General features: G+C 43.8%; 1 protein-coding gene across 1 annotated transcript in view; it reads left to right on the top strand.

Moving 5' to 3' along the window:
• The first annotated feature begins 269 nt into the window (after nt 1-269).
• LOC138520295 (olfactory receptor 6C74-like) overlaps nt 270-20,915 on the top strand; it is a 126,941-nt gene continuing 106,295 nt past the window's right edge. Inside the window, exons 1-2 of the mRNA XM_069632737.1 lie at nt 270-288; nt 6,236-6,326. Coding sequence (XP_069488838.1) covers nt 270-288; nt 6,236-6,326 — 110 coding nt within the window. The remainder of the gene's footprint in view (nt 289-6,235; nt 6,327-20,915) is intronic.

Genomic DNA, 20,915 nt, shown 5'->3' with positions numbered 1-20,915 from the left:
TTCGTGTAAATAGGGTCTGGCTCCCCTGGAGGCCACCTTGGCAGAGCTGGAACCTGCCCTTGGGGGACCCCGGGGAGCCAGCCCCAAAGCAGGAAAAAAGCCAAGTGGCGGAAAAAACCCTGATGTCCAAGAGTCTTGATTGGAGTTAAACGTTCCGGAGTGCAGAGTAGAAACAATGGAGATCTTGGAAAAGAAACGTGGCAGCAGGAAGTATCAGCAGCTATCTCTGGGATCGGAAGCAATAGCCTCCAAGATGAAACAGGATAAACATGGAGAGTTTTAAAGCAGGTGAGTGGTGCTGTAAGGAATAACTAACGCCAAAACCAATAATGCGGAGGTCCGCGTAAGGATCCCTGGCGCACGAGAGCTCCAGGCAAAGAGATCGGAGCGGAGCACCGCTGAAAGAAGGAGACGAACAGCAGGAAACGAAGGTAAGAAATGAGCAGCGAATGATGCCGAAATAGTACTAGAAGTGAAACCGCAAGACAGCGGAAGAAACCCGGTCCCAATACTGGAAGCGGGAAGTAGGAATACCGGCAAGACGCCGTAAGAAAGTAACGCGGGAAAAAGTACGGAAAGAAAGAAAGAAACAAACCTTAGTAGGGAGGCTGGATAAGAGATACACACAGTAAAAACAAGGAGGAAAGTCAGGGCGAAACTGACAGGTAAGAGGACTAAAGTCTAGTTCGCACAGAGCGTTGTGCCAAGAACAACAGATACAACGCAATGAGCGAGGGGGTGTGGTCTGGTAATATACCAGACGCCGCCATATTGGATGAGGACTAGAGCGGGTGGAGCGCTAATGTCAATGCCCCAGCGCTCCCACAGCTTCCACCCGTAGTTCCTGACATATGCCCCCAGTCTCCACAATCGAAACATTGTGGCTGTCGGCTTAAGGTTGGCCATGGTGTAACCTTGGATTCCATTCTTAGCGTCCTTTGTTCCCCTGCTCCCTGGGGTTTTAAGGTGGAGTTTCTTGTAAGTGGGAGGTCAGTGTTAGGCAGGCGAACGGATCCCGCTTTCTGGAAAGCAGAAGCGATATCTATGGATTCCGCCAGCGAGGGTCGATGGTGTTGTCGTACCCAACGTTGCATCGAAGAGGGTAAAGCCTCTGTGAACTGTTTCAATTTTACTTTATCCACTATGTCTTGGATACTGCTACTGGATGGATTGAGCCATTTTTCAGTTAGATCTTGGATACAATAGTACAACTCTCTGGGTGTCTCCCACCAGTTTCAGTTTTGTCTCTCGGAGCCTGATCCGGTACGCTTCTTCATCCATACCTATACGTTCCAGTATGGTCCTTTTTATTTCGGCGTAAGCCGTGTCCCCAACTGGATTGGCGGCTTGGTATGCCCCTTGCATAGTTCCAGTCAGCAAGGGAGCTATAAAGTGTCTCCACTTTTCAACGGGCCATTGGGCGTTGCGAGCAACTCTTTCAAAGTTGGTGAAGAAAAGCATGGATCTTCACCGGGTTGGAACTTCTATAACACTGCCGTAGGAGCCATGGGGTACCCTCTGCTTGTTGCCATGGCGTCCGTGACTTTCTTCAGCGCCTCTTGATTGGCAGCCTGCAGCTGGAGCGCTTGTTGTATGGTTTGACGGTCCGTTTGTGCCTGGTGGGACTGGACCTGGATAATCTGCTGGAGTTGCTGTTGTCCTTCAGCCAAGGGTTTGATAATGCCGTCCATGGCGTGCTGCCTTATCCCACCGCTGCCACCAAATTTGTAATGACGAAGCAGACAGCAGCTGGGTTGAAGGAACTTAAATAGCCTTTATTCAGGATCAACAAAAAAAACAAAAAAATGATGGCTCAAGATTCTCAATTAACCTTCGATCTTCCTCTGTGATATGGATGAACAATGAAAAGGTGACGCCTAGTTCTCGTATGCCCAGAGCGTCTCAGGTGCAGTTCTCTCTCTCTCTCTCTCCTCCGGTGTTCTGAAAGAGAATTGGAAAAACACACCCAGTCCATCATCAGTTTCATCCTTATATAGGGGTTGGGGCTGTTTGGACCAATCAGGGCTGCTCTGGGCTCTTTTTCTATAAATATTCCCCCAAGCCCCACCCCTTTTCTCTTTGCCAGCGTTCACAATGCAGCCTCTCCGGTCAACACTGGAAACTTGCGGGGTTCCTCTGCCTCCATGCAATCTGACACAAGTCAACTTTCCGGAGCGTTGTTTTTCAAACAGGCAGATGAGTAAAATTTGGAAAATGGGGAGTGGGACACGTTCCTTATCGTGTCGGCTTCTGTTACTTGATTTTGTTTGGTTATGAGGGAAGCTGCGTGGTTCATGGCTGAACAGGAGACGGGTGTGTGTAAGAGACTGTATTCCCTTGCCTGACGTTCCTTCTGGTTGCGAGTGTTCCTTCCTTCTGGGGTTGATTACACGAACTTCGTTTACCCTGCCTTTCCACCCCTTCATCCCGTTCAGTCACATATCCTCCTTATACCAAGGTGAATCAAGTATCTGACGTTAGCATTAATAATTAGCCACATTCTGCTGTTCACAAGAAGACATGCATTTCATTATCGGTGTTGAGACTGCAATACATTGTCACCACCTCTCAGTCCATTCTTAACCTTCATTAAACCAATGAAGCGTATATCTACTTTATTGTTGTCTGATGTTCTGTTTGCCAATGGATAGCAAGCGGTATTTTTGGGTCCTGCCTGCCCAGGCTAGCCATGTGTTCCTGAATCCTGAACCACAGTTGTCTAATGGTCGATCCAACATAATATTTGTTACAGACGCATTGTATTACATAGACTACATAAGTACTTTTACAATCGATGAAATCTCGTATCTGTATTTGGATGTTCATAATAAATTGTATGCTTATGTGCATATTTGCACATTGAACAATTGCCACATTTATAGAATCGTTTGGCTGTGGTTAGCTATGCGGTCTTATTCTCGATTGTATGGCTTATAGGTTTCAGAAATGAAGGACTGCTCTGGTATAGACAAATCTGGGTTTCTCTGCCAAAAAAGGCTTAATATCTTTATCTAATAAAATAATATTCCAATGTCTAAGTAACAATCTATATAAGTAATTAATCCCTTGAGTATTTGGTCATGAAGTCAACTCTATTCTGTGTTTTCAATGTGTGTTGCTTCGATTCGAGCGTGATGGATCTGTCCATTGAGAAATATTTAGCGAGGCTGTCTTTAATGTTGTCTTCCGAATAGCCTCTTTGCTTGAATCTATTTGTTATGAGCTTGCATTCCCTTTCAAAATATTCATTTCTACTGCAATTTCTCTGAGCTCTATAGAATTTTCCCCTAGGGATATTCTGTATTGTCGATGCCCGGTGACAACTGTCAGAGTGTACAATTGAATTAACTTCAGTTGCTTTACGAAATGTTTTTGTACTGATTACACCATCTGTTATGAAAATTGTTAAGTCAAGGAAATCAATTTGTTCTCTGTTAGATTCTCCTGTAAACTTAATGCCAAATGTATTATTGTTTATATAATCTGTAAATCGTGTAAGTTCATCTTCTGTACCAGACCAAATCATGAGCACATTGTCAATATACCTTTTCCATAAAACAATAATATGTTTGTAATATGTATTATTCAATATATATGTGACTCTAGGGGTTAGCGCACAACCTAGACCCTTACTCGCATATTATTACATAATTTGATCTTAACAGCAGTTTCAAGTAGAGCCCCCTCAATGCCCTAAAATGAGGGCAGAAAAAGAGAAGGTGTGTAATAGTCTCCTCCTCCAGAGCACAGAGAGGATGAATGCCTTTCCCAGAAACACCCCAGGATTTTGTAAAGCTAACCAGCCTAAGTGTACCTAGCCTGAAACTAATGAACAGGGAACGAGCAAAGGTGGGCTAAGGAGGTTAAGGTAACATTTGTATCCACACTCTTGTTTACACCTTAGATAACCTGGACCAGTCTTTAGCCTAGAACAGGCTTCCATTATGTTCTTCATGGCCTTTGCCAAGAACAACCTCTTAACTCGGTCGGAAGTAGCCTTTGTGATGTCTTCAGAATGTTCAGAGAGCTTGATTTCACCCAGTTCTATCAATGAGTTATTTATCGGAACAACCCAAGTTAGGCTCCTATCTCCTTGCAGGTTCTGCAGGTTTAGCAGCGCACCACAATAATCACACACATCTGGAGTGTACCATAATCTCAACCAGACTAAAGCAAACTGGTTAACCAAATATCTTATTGGGCACACCTCTACTTCCATGTGTATCAAAGCATTGGGTGCTCCCCCTAGAGAGTAGAAGAATGATCTTCAAAAATGTATTTTCTATTGTCCCCATACCAGTGCAATTATCATATCCCCAGAGTTCTGACCCAAAAAGGGCTGCAGTAATAGATTGTTTTTTATATAATTCAACAGCTGGCCTGATCGCACCCCTACCATGCTGGCTAAAAAATCCCCTTGCAACCCCCTCTATATTTTTCAAGGGTGAGGCAGTCCTTATCCATCTGCTCCGCCCATCGCCCATTCTTGTAGAAACAAGTTCCCAGATTGTCATAGGACTTAACTGATTCTATATACGATTGGCCGCCCTGATGTCAATAACTTGTGAACCTGTTAACCATTTTTAACTTTTCATCGTGTTATCTCAAGATGGACTTCTGTTCATGAAGTGTAAAAAAATACTTATGCTGCACACTGTAAGCAAGGGAAATTGGTGTGTCCAGGTCATAGATCACTTTGACCTTCTGAAATGTATTTTTACATGGGCAATCAATCGAGGGAAAATGAGGCTCTGAATTTCAGCTGGGATGTAATGTATCAAAGGCTCACATAGCAAGAGGTGTGAGACTATGATGTGAATCTGGTGTCAGTCAGTAGTGTGAGTTTGTGTAAAACAAAGAAAAAGGAGGGTTTGAACCCAGCTTTACATGCCAGTTATACCATAGCATAGTGCATTACATCAAGGTATAGCATGGACTGAGTTGCAATGAAGCATAAAACTAATAATTACTTACTATTAATACCCTAACATACTAATCCTTTAACAATATTGAAGGCAGCTCAATCCATTTTGGGCCAATTCAGGAGTTCGCAAACACAGGCTGTGCAGCAGTGCTTGAAAAATACAAGAAATAAAGCTGCTTCTGCAATGAATATGTGAGCTGAGGAATGTGAAAAGCCGCATTGATCAAAGTAGTCCCATTGTTCATGTTCTGCTGCAGGAATCCAGCATAGCGAAATGTAAATCATTGGCATCCGTTTGCTTCCCTGAATCTGTGTGGAAAGGTGACAGGCAAAATATGCGTACTCTGTAACCTTCTAGAGGTTTGGCCAATTAGGGTGTGGTGTCTGATTGGCATGTGACATGACAGTCAGGGGCAGACCATTTTAACACTTTCCAAAGGGGAACATATGTGAAGTGGCAGGTTGAAGAGTGGGGGCCTTAAAAGGGAAGTGCAGAGAGAAGGGGGCTGTCTCTTGGAAGATCGGGCTGCCTTTGCTGACTGCGGCTTGTTGGCAGATGGGCTGATATTTTTCTTGCCGAAAGGGAGAGAAGCCGATGAAAAGGGCTTTCTGTGTGCAGGGCTGTGGAGAGAGAGAATCCCAGCAGCAGAGGAATGTGGGGCAATCCGTGTCTAGCAGACCGAGGCAGACAAAACCAATCCTTTCCTGAATCTACTGGCAAGAATATTTCAAGCATTCTTTAGGTGAGAACATTTACTAAGTGAGGTTGTGTGTTTGTGTGTTCACATATTGTGGTGTCACGCTCACCTGGGTCTCTGCGGGAGCAACGGACACCTCCGGATCCTTCCTCTCATAACCCCGATACTGGGACGCAGACCTGCCAAGAGAGAATTGGTGTTTAGAGGGGTTTTGTGAATAGGCTTTCTAAACCTCCCTCCGCCCTCCCTGTGTCCCTGTGATGTGCCTTCCCTTATGGATAGCTCACTAAGTTCAGGCGGAGGTGCATGTGAAAGGGTGCTTTCTGGAGTTAGCCCAGTTACTGCACTGGGTATGTCCGTGAGTTCAACGAATGAAGAGCCCACAGATAAGTCCAACTTTGAGTGGCGGGTCCAACCAGTTACTTCACTGGATTGCGTGTGGCTTTTGTAATGTGGGCGGTTGATTGGGAAAGGCTGAGCGCAGTAATAATGTTTATTGTCTTTACAGGTTTCAAAAGCGGGCTGCCAGCCGGTTGCGGGCGTTAGAGAGAAGAGTTTTATTTTGCAATCGTGTGCTTACTTGTTCTGACTAGTTTTCTTCTTTCTTCCGTAGGACATGTTGGAGCTCGGAAGAACTGCAGAGCAGGTCCGGAGCGCTGGAGCACTAAAGACCGGGTCCGCAGAGCAGGAGAACTGAAGATCGGGTACTGAAGCGCGGAAAACGGCGATTCACCTGATCGTGAAGAAAAACAGCTGACGGTGATCCCAGGATATCCGAGCGATGGGAGAGAGAAAACAGGTAGGTTCACTCCGAGCTGAGGAGCGGCTGAAACATGCAGGAATCCAGGCGGCGGTGAACGTGTGCACAAGGCAACAGAAGGCACATGAAGCATGGACCAATTCATGGGTGTGGCGTATATAGGCAGCCACACCCAAACACTAGAGCGTGCCTTACAGTTTCTCACAGTTCCTGGATGTCCCCTAACCCACTCATCGGCTTCAGCTTCTCCAAAGTCACCACACTAGAAGTGGAAAAAATCATCCTCAGCCTTAAACCATCAAATTGCCAGGGCGATCCTTGCCCTTCACAAATCACCAAAGATGCAGCAAGAGACCTCTCCCCATTCATTACCAAACTCATTAACGCCTCCTTCTCATCAGGTACCATACCCAACAACCTCAAAGAATCCTGGGTCCTCCCTCTACTCAAAAAACCATCCCTAGACCCTTCTATTCCCACTAACTACAGACCCATCACCACCGTCCCCTTCCTGCTCAAAATATTAGATAAGACAGCCTATCAACAAATACAAAAATTCCTCGAACAAAACCATCTCCTAGGAATCCGGCAATCAGGCTTTAGACCCCAACATGGGACAGAAACTGCTCTCATCGATCTTAAGGCCCAAATCGACACTCTGAGAGATAATGGGAAAACTGCTTTACTGCTTCTCCTAGACCTCTCTGCAGTATTCGATCTAGTTGATCACAAAATTCTATGCAACCACTTGGACTCGGCTGTCCACTTCTCCCAAGAAGCCATCGGTTGGATTGAGTCGTTCCTGAGCAACAGATCTATGCGCTTCTTTTCCTCTTCAGCTTCCGCTGACCCTATCCCCATCACATGTGGGGTCCCTCAGGGTTCATGCGTCTCCCCCACACTGTACAATGTGTTCACGAAGCCCCTGTTTGATAATCCTGATGGTCTGGTTATCACCTACACTAATAACGTCGATGATACCCAGATCCTCATCCCGTTGACGGGAGATTACAACAAGGATTTGGCCTTGGTGAACAAGGTGTACCTCATCATCCTGACATGGATGGCCTCCCACAGTCTATGTCTGAACTCATCATCCTCGGATCCACCCCAAATCTAAACAAACTGGACCACAACTACACCAACTTCATTGTAGACGGCAATCCCATCAAGGTAGCCAAGGAAGTGAAAACCCTAGATATCTACCTTGACTCCGCCCTCTCCTTCCATAAACAGGTTAGCTCCATGGCCTCCACCACAGCCTACACTTGTAAGCTTATAAGAGCAGCCAAACCCTTCCTATCCACTCAGAACGGCATTACCCTAGCTAGAGCCCTTGTACTATCTAAACTGGATTATTGTAACGCCCTTTATGCAGGTGTCAACAAACAGGTTACCAATAAAATCCAGACCCTACAAATAAATGCTCTCAGAGCAGCGCTTAGCATCCCCAAGAGAGAACACCTCTCTAACATCAGGAAAACCCATAACTGGCTTACTACCACCAATACAATCCTGCTCAAAGTAGCCTCCTTAACACACAAATGCCTTAATAATGCAGCCCCCGCTATTTAGCTGACAGAATAATAAGATACACCCCTAATAGGCCCACTAGAACTAGCAGTGCTAACCTGCTCACAGTTCCCAGGTTCAAACGAGCCAAATTGGGTGGCAACAGCTTCCAGGTGAAAGCAGCCCAACATTGGAACTCCTTACCACCTTCCTTAAGGACACCGCAAACCTACCCGCACTTTAGACGTAATTACATTCAGTGGTTAAAGAACAATGACCAATAACTGACATCGCCTTTGTACATTTTGTAAATATGTATACTCGTAAACTGTATTTCACTGTATCCATTGTAACTGTATTAACCTATGTACACACTGTAAATGAATGTACAGCACTGTAACGAAGCTGAGAATAACCTTGCTGCTCCTGAGCCCTCATACCTTCGGGTCTGGCACGCAATATAAATGAATAAACAATCAAACAAACAAACATTTGTTTTCTGCTCAATCCAAAAAGCAGATTTCACACGTATAAACTGAAATCTCAAAGCTCTGATAAAGTGAAGAATACTTTTTAAGGCCATTAAATAGCAGTGTTTTGGATTTCAGTGGTGGAAGTGTAACTGAAATTTATTGTGGGATAGGGGGCTTTATCGTGGGGAGGTTGTTACTGTGAAGTGCACCCACAGTTCGGTTTTGGCCTGAAGAGTGGAATATGCTATCACTGCAAGGGGAAATGTGAGATATAACGATGTGCGCTTTCGTTTGTGTATTACAACAAATGTAATATTGAACTCATTACTTTGCATATCCTGTTGTGTTACTAATGAATTTCAATTGCTTTTAAAGTGTGTGAAAGAAGTAGATCAGTTTGGCCTATTCATTCTGAGCCATAATCACTTGTGATAACACATGGACAGGTACAAAGCTAAGGAGGTATTTCTATTACCGCCTGTGGTAAAAAGTAAGGTACACAAAAACATCATGAACTGGGTCAAATAACAAGGAGCCAAATTCCAAATTCCCCACATTGCAGTTTCCAGGTGACCTGGTAAGTATATTCTAAAGCCTCTACCACTAATGAAATACCAACAATGCAATACCACTAAGGTTGGGAAATTATGCCCTGGTGTGCACCAGCTCCAGTTTTTGGCTTGCCGTTCATGTCCCAATATAAGAATAACACCAGGTAGTCCTGTGCCTCTAGGGCTCACAAAATACCCCAACATATTTATGGTGCATTGTCCAGGAAGCGGTAAAGCAATTACTGGGTGTGGCTTTGCATACTATAGCATAGTAATATTGTGTGCTCTTTCCGCAATCTGAAGCACATTGCGAGGGAAGTGGCAGTGATTGTGCACTGTGCATGCTGAATTTCGCTATATTGTTTTGTTGTTTTGTTGGCATCGGGTGCCGACATGTCAGAAATAGAAGCTGGGTTTTCTGATTTGTCTAGTTATCTCGAGGCTTAACTTTTTGCTTTTGCTACATAGTCATCGGAAAATGTATTAACTTGGCGAGATAGGATGAAGTGGAGATAGAAACCCCCAAAGACATTTTTGAAAATGGGGACATTTTCCAAACGTATCTGGTTGTACTATTTCAGGCAAAAGAATTCAACAAAGAGGTGGACTGTATTATTCGGATGTGTGACAAGTTGTGTTTTCCTTGCATAAGCTTAGAAGACTGCAAGGAAAAGATTCTGATGTCATTATTGAGTTACAGTGCAGTTTGGATGCAGAACATGAATGGTTGATACAGATGGAAGCAGATTTCAAACATAGAGAGCTGGACACGCAGATTCAAACTCAATGTTACAATCCCAGTGCACAGTTGATTCAGAAAGACAAACAGTTTGCACTGAGGAAGAATTAATACATTTATAAACCGTGTTAGACACTGTCCGAAAAGATAGAGACATGGCAATTTCAGAAGTTCCGACACTTAGGAAGGATGATAGTGAAAAGGCCAAGGAATTGCAGGCAATGAATAATAAAATATTTAAGCTGTTGAATGAAATATAATGGAAACACCAAAACAGTTGATCATTACCATACACAAATTAATGAACTTCAAGGGTTAATCACTAAAGTGAGGGGTGAGAATTCTTCCCTTTATCATGAAATACAGCAGCTTCATGTTCAGTACAGAGAAATGAAGCGACAAATGTCAAATTGTGAATATCAAGAAAAGAGATGTCACCATGTTCACTGAAGCTGAATTTAACTGTAGCTCTAGTCACTGAAACTTGCCAGCATCTGTCCACTCGAAGGCCTGGCTATGGTCCAGTGTTCGAGGTTGGACCACCCACAACTGCTCACCCACATGCTCTCCCACAAGAGAATGGGGGGTGACACATCCCATAATGCACCTTGCAGTGCATTAATGATAGTGAAGCCTAACAAGGCTTTGATCAAACCATTCAAAAAGGATCAGATAAATGTATCGAAGATCACCTCAAAGTTGTGACCGAGATTTCCCAGATGTTCCAAATTCCTAGGGCCCAATATGACCACTATTTATGCCTTGCATTCGACTCTGCCTCTGCCAGTGTTATCCAAGGCCTAAATGAGCAACAGAACGTTTCTGGGGAAGAATGGTGAGAAAGAGATTAGACAGCAATTCTCACCATATCATTCCATTCAACAGGCCAAAAAGACTGCTCGTAGTTTGCCAGCCAAGCCAAATGAATCTCCTTGTCAATTCTTTCAAAACTAAAAAGGGCATTATCACGTTTCGATGTAATCTTTGACCCCCATTCAGTAGAATTCAAAACTGCTTACTTTTATGGGCTCCAGCGAGATATCGTATCTCAGCTAATCTGGGAATTTGACAGGGAAACGTCACTAGAATGGATCATTGGACAGGCAACTAAAATCTATAAGTTAATATCTAATGAGAAGTAAGAGACTAAGTAGAGAACCTAAACCAAAAGGTAAAGAATCCAAACCGGCAGTTCTAGAGTTAAAGCCTGTAAAGAAGCCTCTGGAAACAGCGCAAATTCAAGCAAAGAATGACCACACAATCAGAGGGGTGCGACATCGCAAAGGGCACGACCCTAAACCCCTGCGTTCCAATCCATAGATCCTGGTGACAGAAATTCATACATTAGACCTCAGTGTCTTGGTATTCTCCCCAGGCTGGATTTCGCTATGATAAGGTAGGACCCCAGAGTAGGTTTGACCCTGCCACTATGCTATATGGAAATCAAGCGAGACCTTGGGCCTCACTACAGGTTGGGCGGTCCGGAAATAACAGTGGCGGTAAACCCGCCACCACTGTTAATTCCGGACCGCCCTATCTCGAGTCCTGCAAGCGGGAGGTGGTGTTCCCGCCAGGTCTGACCTGGCGGGTTTACCACCGCCCGCCTGCAGGTAGACGAGGAAACACCGGCACCATCCCGAAATGGTGCTGGTGTTTCCATGATCCCCATTCCCATTGAGTCCCATAGGACTCAATGGGAATGGGGATTTACACCATTCCTCCTCCGGAAATTCCCGGGACACCGGGGTTGTAATGCCCCAGTAATTCCGGGAATCACGGAGGCAGAATGGTAATACGAGTCCGGCGGTAACCAGGTGGTTTTACTGCCTCGGTTACCGCCAGACTCGTAATGAGGCCCCAAGATATGTAGATAAGTTCATTGAAAATGGAAGTCAACAGAGGGAACAACCCCACCTAACTGATGGATAGAATGTGAACTAGGCATCTCACCAATATAGTTAGTCCCCACCACAAGTTGACCATGGTCAGAGGATGGTCACCCCACGCTTCCCACCTCCTGTGTCACGGAAATTCAGGGTAAACACATACAGAAATCAATATCCTGAAAGGTACCAGAACATGCAAATCAGGGTGAATTCAACCATTGCCGGCCTAGAGCACAGAGGGATGGTTTAGGGGCCTGGACAGGTTCCAATGCTTCGAGGCCCAGGTTAAAATGTTGTCTGAGCAGAAAGAGAAATTGTGTGCAGTACAAAAACAGCAGCCAACTGAAAGTACAAATGCCACATGAGTGGTCTTGCGTGCAGCAACAACAAGTGACTAGTTCATAATTTTTGCCATGAATTACCTTTGAATGAAAACATGATGGTAAACATCATGCCAAGAAAGTTACATTCCCCAAGTCGACAACCCCCAGCCAATCCCAGGGCCCTTTACAAGAAAATACAGTGGCGGCCCACAAGTTCGGGGATCTTTATAACCGATGTCTCCCCAATGAATTACCCCTCGCACTGTCCACCCCCAATAAGAACCTCAAGATAGCCCTCCTGAACACGAGGTCCCTAAACAACCAAACATGCTCAGAACATACATGACTTTATTATTCAAAATGATTTGGACATGATGTGCATTATGGAAACCTGGGACACTGTAACTAGTTGTCCCATGTTTAGTATGGCCAATCTTAAAGGCTACTCACTCTTTAATAAGAACAGAGAGACAGGCATGGGTAGGGGGAAGCAATTATTGTTAAAACTGAATTTATGATGTTCCCATCCCCGTGCAACTGTTCAGTCTGTGAAATACTACACCTCAAATTGACACCTTCCACTCAATCCTGTGTCAACTTTCTTTTGATCAACCACCCTCTACAAACCATTCTGGATTTCAATGAGGTAATCACACAACTTCTGAGTAAGTGTCGTGGCCCCAGTACCACCACACTTTTCTAAGGCGACTTCATTCTCTGGCGGAGCAATACTTTAGACAAAAACGCCATTGATCTCAAGGAATCCCTCTCGAACATCGACTCCATGTATTTGGTCAGACCATTACCTAATTGACTTTACCATGGACCTTAAGATCCATTTCATAAAACGCTCTAACCCCTGTAAGAGGGTTAAGAGTCAGAATTTCAAAAGAATCTCTTCTTAGGACAGTGTCTGAATACGGACATGCTGAACTTAACTGACAACGAGCACGTAGACAACCTTTAAATTACTATACTAAATCCCGACATATCATTATCAATCACATTACCCCTCTCAGACCACAACTTGTTAGGGCCAACCCAAGACACCAGGAATGGTTCACACCAGAATAATCTGCCCTAGAGAAAACTAAACTATCACTTGATGCTAAATGGCTGAAATCACCATCGACGGAAAACAAGGAGTCATGGAAATCATGGATAGCATCTATAAAGCTAAGATAGTTGAAACAAAAAGAACTTTCTCAATGATCCAATAGAAGAAGCCCCCTAACAAAATGGGTGAACTTTTTCAAATGTTTAAATCACACAAAAAACGGTTGCCCCCACCTCTTCCCATGTCCCCTCAGTGGAGGATTGTATATTGGTCCAGGCGGAATCACTAAAGCAAGGGACCAAGTTTGTTCAGCTCAAAACACCTTAAAACTTCCCAGTAATTCTAGGATGGCTATAAGGGACTTTTTGAGCTCCTCCAACTTTGCTCTAAATCCCGTCAAGGTACCAGAGATGGAGAGACTACCCTCCAGCATGAAACCAACTTTCTGTGCAGAAAACCCCTTAAGAACCTAGAGCACAGCATCCTTTTTGCTCCCTTCTTGTCACCGTTTGTCAACTCATCTTTTTGGGACAAATGGATCCCCATTTCTATCAAAGTAGTCACGGTCTCTCCCCTCCCCAAAAAGATCATTCATGACCCTAGAGACCATGCAAATCTCAGGCCCATAACAAAATGCCCCTTCTCTTGAAGATCTTGGACAAAGTCGCAACATCACAGTTACAAACCCACATTGAAACCAATAATATTTTACATGGGGGACAGTCTGGTTTCAGACTAGCCCAAAGTACCAAAACTGCCTTAATAGACCTACATCTTACATGCTGGGGATTTTGGAGAAGAGCAAGGCAGGCCTAGTGGTACTTTTGGACCTGTCTACAGCCTTTGACCTGCTTGACCACCAACGCCTGCTACACACTCTTGGATCCATAGGAAATTGCTCCAGGGGAGCCATCAAATGGTTTCAATCCTTCCTGACCCATTGTGTCTCCAGAATACACTGGGGAGACGCCCTTTCTTCACCTACAACCATTCCCTTTGGGTTTCCACAAGGCGCCTGCCTATCGCCTCTGTTGTTTAACATATACATCAAGCCTCTCTGTGCCCCTATTGGAGAGCCTAGGTACCTACTTTACCAACAACGCTGACGATATGCAGCTATGCAGCTAGTTCTGGAACTCAGCGGGGCCTACCCTAAAGACTCATCCAACCTCCTCTCAATGTTCAATCGGGTTGAGCTATGGATGTCCAAGAATTGGATGTGCATTCATGGAGGAAAAACAGAGCTTCTCATTATTGACTCGCCGCAAGCCAGGAGTAAGCTTAGCATAAGTTATTATGAACATAACCAATATACCTGTTCAGAGCAAAGTAAAAACCCTGGGAGTCTCTCTGGAAGCATCCCTAAACTCAGAAGAACGTACAAAAATGGTTAGTAGAAACTGTAATTACTATCTTCGGCTTCTCAGGAATATTCAACCTTTCCTCAAAGAGGAGAATGCGGCTACTATCGACCGTGCCACTATTCTACCAAGGCTGGACTATTGCAATGCACTACTCCTTGGGGCTGGCATTTCCAGCCAAAAAAGATGCCAGCGAATTCAAAATGATGCATCAATTTTAAAACATGCACTATCGTCCATCGCTACCTTTATGGCAATGCCCCTTCCTACCTGAAAACAGTGATAACTCGCTACTCCCCAGATAGATGTTAGCGCTCCGCTGATTTGGCTCTGGCCTTCTGCCCCATTTTCAAACGTGCAAGGGGAATGGGTAGATCTTTCCCAGTCCATGCAGCCCAGTTGTGGAACTCTCTTCCAGGGATCCTGAGACAGGAAGAAAACCTCCTATGTTTCAGGAAAAACTTGAAGACAACACCCTTTAGACAATCAACCAACCACCTGAGTTCTTGACCACATACATGTCCCGTCTTCTTCATTGTCTTTGTGTCCATGTGCAGCCTGATGCCTACGGATGTCGGTGCGTTATAAATAAATAAATAAAAAGACTGAGTTGCTTAGCGATTTAAAACCAAGAAAACAAACATATGAAAGTGTGGTAGGAAACAGTAACACACACAAAAAGGGAATGTGGTTTAACTGAGACTTGAACCAGAACGTTCAGGTGTGTGAAAATGAGGAACAGGAAAAAAGAAATGAACAAGAAAAACCAAAAGACCAGCGAGAAGGCAATTAAAAAAGAATATCCAACATTAAAATGAAACACATGCCGTCAAGCAAATAATGGTTTGTGACAAAGTGAATCATTGCAGGGCTGATTGCACACTGAGCATATCAGCAAGGAGAAATGAAAAGAAAGAAGCAAGTGACCTATCCTTATCTGATAATCCAAATACTGTTCATACTTCCACAGAGATGAAAATGCCCCAAGAGGCAGGTGCAGGTCAGTCCCTTGAACAATATTTTGAGCCACAGATTTTTCAGGAGGCAGAAATGGCAGGTACCATACAAAATGTAGGTAAGTGTCACACACCAGGAACTGACATTCTGCCACATCACACTTGTGAAAATATAGATTCACTAGGTTCCCGAATGAAGGTAAGTGGAGAGGACCCAAACAACGGGGAGAATGGGAAATGTACATGGTGGTCCCGAGACAATGGGGCTGTCTCTCGGAGGATCAGGCTTCCTTTGCTTACTGCAGATGGTTGGCAGTTTGGCTGGTCTTTTTCCTGCCAAAAGGGAGAGAAGCAGATGAGAAGGGCTTTCCATGTGCGAGCCTTTTGGATACGCATACAACTCGTCCTCTACTTGATGCATTCTTGAAGATCATGTGTGTTAAGATTGTGTCCCTGCTGGAAATTGAGTTTAAAAACAAAGGAACAGGAGCTAAATAAAAATGATTGATAATAAAATCCATCCCCCGTTCCAGATGGCAGGCCCAATTAGCACCACGTATTCTCTACACGTTGTATTAAATCCCCTTTACTAAATCTCCATACATTAGTTCCAAATAAACCCACAGCCTTGGTTTTGACTACAAAACGTTTTATCATGTTAACTAGGTGTGCTTTAGATTCCTGTGCAATGTTCAAAATACTGCTAATAGTTTGCTGCATCCTGCACGCCTGTTTCATAATGTGATGAGAGTCAGTTAGCACAGAGAAAATACAGACCCTTAGGTAATCCGATTCTGTTACTAGTACTACTGTAGCTAAATGACCATAGTCTTGGACATCTGGGCTTGAAGCAAGGGAGCAAAGGAGTATGTGACTTATCAGTTGCAGCTCTGAGTGAAACCTGCTTAAAGTGCCATCAGCTTTGTATTTTTAGACCTACTTTCAAGTCGCTACAGCACTGCTGTATCATGTCTAAGTATAAAGCTGTACATCATCCTCATCTACCGGCCAACATGGGAAGAATTCACCCCAAATTATGAAACCATGTATCGAGATGCACATTATGATCATTGCCCTACAGTCCCTCCTACACGATTGGGAGGAGAACCATGGTAACAGTCATGATCCTTTGAGGACACCTTCTGATCTAAGAGCCATCCCAGAGACTGTTAGGAAGGCTTGAGACCACAATAATTATGCAAAGCAACTTGCGAGGAACATAGAAAGGGTACCTGTGTTAAAAAAGTTGTTTAGTGGGGACGCCCCTACACTGTGTTCAGGACATGAAAGCATATCTGAGCCAGTTGTTAAAATATGTAGGGGCATGACAGATAGATGTACTAAATATATTTGTATGCTCATATATGTGTAAGGCATGTGGTTGCTTTATTCTAGGAAATGCTTCATACTTGGAGTGCATGTTGCATGCATGTATTGACACTTGCTACGGCCCCAAGAGACAGACATAGGGAGCATTAACTGCAGCTGCTTTCCCCTTGTTTTTAGGCCTTGCGTCACCTAAAAGGCCCTAGTTCAACTCTTGATTATTATCTTTAACTATGTTAATTCCACTCAGTTTTTGCCACTTGCAACTGATTGCTAATCTTGTTCTACTATTGTGTCCGGGATAAAGGGGATATTTGCTGATGAATGTGAGGGGTGCCTGTCACTTGGAGATTCACATGGAAAGACCTGACGGCACTGCTCACCTCATCGTGCCATCACGCTTGGCTGTCATTGAGGGGGGAATTATAGCCATGCACTCATTTTCAGATTTGCTGGGTCTCTGTGGGCTCAGAGAGGCAGGCCCGCCGAGGTGTTTAGTGGTGCAAAATGGCCCATTTGATGCATATTGACACCAGGTCTCAAGTTGAACAAGTAATTGAGGGCTCTGTAGTAAGCTGGGATTTTACTTATTTTAGACCCTTTCTATGCTACTTTGTTTTTTTGAGTATATAGGCTTGCTGCAGCTGCGTTTAGATTTTTTCATACAGTGGTAGTTGAGTAAGGGTACTGGAGCCACAACTTTGTAAATAGATACCACAGTGTAGTGTGGGGTATTTTCAGGCCAGTAAGAATTTACTGCAAGGCCAAGTTAGGCCTTACTGTGAAATACCATGGTCTAAGTTCCTCAACATTCACCTGATTTATCGCCCACCAGGCCCATTAGGCACTTTTGATGAGGACCTTAACACCATCTTATCCAGCAACCTTAAAAGTTCCACTCAAGTACTCACCCTTGGGGATTCAACATGGGCTTCAAAGACCTGGAAGACCAGTCTGTTAACACCACGCTTACTACCCTTTCTGAATTAGGATTTAACCAAAGAAGTATGGAACCCACACACACCAAAGGTAGAATTCTCGATTGGGTGGCTGACTACAACTGTCTAGCCAACATCACCGATATCTTTCCTCTAGCCTGGACCGACCACCATTTGGTATCGTTCATGCTTTCTACTATCCGACCCCCACCCCTGCCGATCAACAGAGCCCCACCTACACTCATGAGAAATAAAAAGAGTATCACTGTGGAGAGACTTATCCCGAACTTACTCCCCACACTCAACTCACTCCCCGACAACTCAGACCCTGAGACCTTGGTCGAGGAATACAACAAAATCATGTCCACCTCGATGGATCTAATCGCCCCTCTCAAACTTAGGCCAAGTATGCCCAAAACACACCTAAACAAATGGTATACACCATTCCTTAAAAACTTAAGGCAACAAAAAAGAAATTGCGTGGCCTCCTGGAAAAAACTCCTTTCAGCAGCTAACAAACTCAAACTCACTAAACTCTCAGCCCTCTACAAAAAAGAAATCTACTTAGCAAAACAAACCTCCTTTGACTCCCATATATCCAAAGCTAAATCAAATATGAAGGAATTATTCTCCATCCTTAAAGAAGTGGAAACCCCTATAGTGTCACCAGTTATATGTACCAAAGATAAAAATTGGTGCTCAGAAATCCAAAACGCCTTAGCCAACAAGATTGCTACCCTTCAAAACAAAATTTCCTGTAAAAAAGCCTCCTTAAAGGACCCCCCCCCCCACCAAAACCATCCGAGAAGCCTATCTCAAGGGAAATCCCCCACTTCAATTTCTCTAAAGTCACCACACTTGAAGTAGAAAAAATCATCTTGTCTTTGAAACCCTCCAACTGTCAAGAAGATCTCTGCCCTGCTCGGTTCATCAAAGATGCTGCCCGTGATCTCTTCCCTTTTATCACGAAATTAATCAATGCGTCCTTCTCCACTCGTTCTATCCCTTCCAACTTAAAACAATCCTGGGTACTGCCACTACTAAAAAGAAAATACACTTGACCCAGCGATGCCTACAAACTACAGACCCATTACGACCGTACCTTTCCTTCTAAAAATCCTGGATAAGATCGCTTACATACAAATACAGAAGTATTTGGAAGAACATCACCTTCTAGGAGCCAAACAATCAGGTTTCCGTCCTCAACACGGGACTGAGACTGCTCTTATTGACCTTAAAACACAAATCGATAAGCTCAGAGATAATGGCCAAGCTGCCGTACTCCTCCTAATTGACCTGTCCTCAGCTTTCGACCTGGTCGACCACTCTGTCCTGTGTACCCACCTCCACACTTCTGCTTACTTCTCTGCTAAGACCATCACATGGATTAGATCTTTCCTGAACGGCAGAACCATGAGGGTCTTCTCACCTACAGCTGCAGCGGACCCCATACCTATCACCTGCGGCATGCCACAGGGCTATTGTGTCTCCCCCACATTGTACAATATATTTACCAAGCCCCTTTTTGATGATCTGGATCATCTTGGTATCACCTACACTAACTATGCAGATGATACCCAGATTCTCCTTCCGCTTTCCGGGGATTATGAGAAGGATTTGGCCTTGGTGAATAGGGTGTACATCATCATCCAGGTATGGATGGCCACTCACGGACTATGCCTGAATGATGATAAAACTGAATTTATCATTCTGGGTACTATCGCCACTTTAAAGAAATTAGGCCGTTTTTACTCTTCTTTCATAATCAATGGCAATAGTATCAAAGTGGGACAAGAGGTTAAAACGCTAGGCATTTATTTGGATTCTAACTTCCCCTTCAACAGACAAGTGAACTCCCTAGCCTCCTTCACGGCTTATACGTGTAAACTGACCCGTGCAGCCAAATCTTTTCTGTCCGACTCTAGCTGCTTGACCCTCGCTAGAGCCCTTATACTGTCTTGCCTGGACTACTGTAACGCCCTTTATATTGGGTCCTCCAAAGCCACCACTAGAAAACTACAAATTCTTCAGAATAACGCTCTTAGAGCGGCATTGGGTATCTCCAGATGAGATCATATCACAGCACATAGCCAACTGGATAATTGACTCTCTATTAAAGACAAAATTCTCCTAAAAACTGTGTCTCTCACCCACAAATCCCTCAATAACGTTGCCCCGATTTATTTAATCGACAGATTCCATAGACAGACTTCCCTGAGACCCACAAGAACAGCCTACAAAGATTGCCTTTCTGTCCCCAACTTTAAAAGCTCCACCATAGGGGGCAACAGCTTCCCAGTGCAATCAGCTAAACTGTGGAACTCTCTACCACCAATTCTCAGATGAGACCTGCCTTATCAAAACATCCGATCCAAGGTTGTTTCATGGTTGAAAACATAGGCCTTTCAGATGCTAAATCCTTCATATTCTTGCCTTCTGTACACAATGTACATATTTGTATTTATGTATATAATCCTGCTATTACTATGACTGTGTTTTTGTATATATTTTGTTGCCGTAACTAAGCTTCGCAAATTCATGTAACTGCTCCGCTCTGTTACCTCTGGGTATGCCTGCGCATTACAAATAATAAAGCAAACAAACAAACAAACAAACAAATGGCAAGCCAAACTAAAAAATGACAGGCCTAAAACCGTAACACAGCGAACGGACCTGGTGTATGGTAAAGTGTGTCTTGCTGAAATAACTAAATGAAAAGTGTATCATAGAACATATGTTTCTTGCTGAAGATGACACAAGGAACAGTGTATTAAGGAAAGTGTGTGTCTTTCTACAGTTAAAACGCGTTGTATGATGAAAAGTATATCAGACTGCAAATTGAAAAAGCACATTCCTGGCTGAGAGATAAACACAGCATTTTCATTGAAGCTTCCACAATCAAACTGCTGTGCAACAGGAGAAAGCAATCTATCACTTCCTGTGACCCAGTCCACTTTTCAGAACAAAAAACGGACATCATGTAAATGAAAATGCAGTTGTGAGTATCCAAATGTCTTGATCTTCAAAAAGCACAAAGACAACTATATATATTTTTCTATCACTGAATGAAAACTTTGAATACAGGTAAGTAAGGATTCACAAATACACCCTCAGTTAGATGATAAGTTAGCTCTGATACAATTATTCATTCACATAAAGGCATACACAAAAGAATACACTGCAACAGAAATGAATCACATTAAAGAAAGACAGTAATCTAAAGAAAATACATCACGATTGACGCAACTTTAGCAAACTTTACTTTTATAATATTTATGGTGTGCAGCAATGGACCCCGAGGCATAATGGTGTGGACGGTACACAAACAATAATACCGATGACTGTCGAAGGTGTCAGAGCCAGAGCTAAAAAAGACTGATATGCAGGGAAATGTCTTCTCTGTGAAAGGGA

Source organism: Ambystoma mexicanum, chromosome 13 (genome assembly GCF_040938575.1).
Source record: "Ambystoma mexicanum isolate Mex_15411 chromosome 13, UKY_AmexF1_1, whole genome shotgun sequence".
Lineage (NCBI taxonomy): Eukaryota > Metazoa > Chordata > Amphibia > Caudata > Ambystomatidae > Ambystoma > Ambystoma mexicanum.
This window is presented reverse-complemented; position numbering and strand designations above follow the sequence as displayed.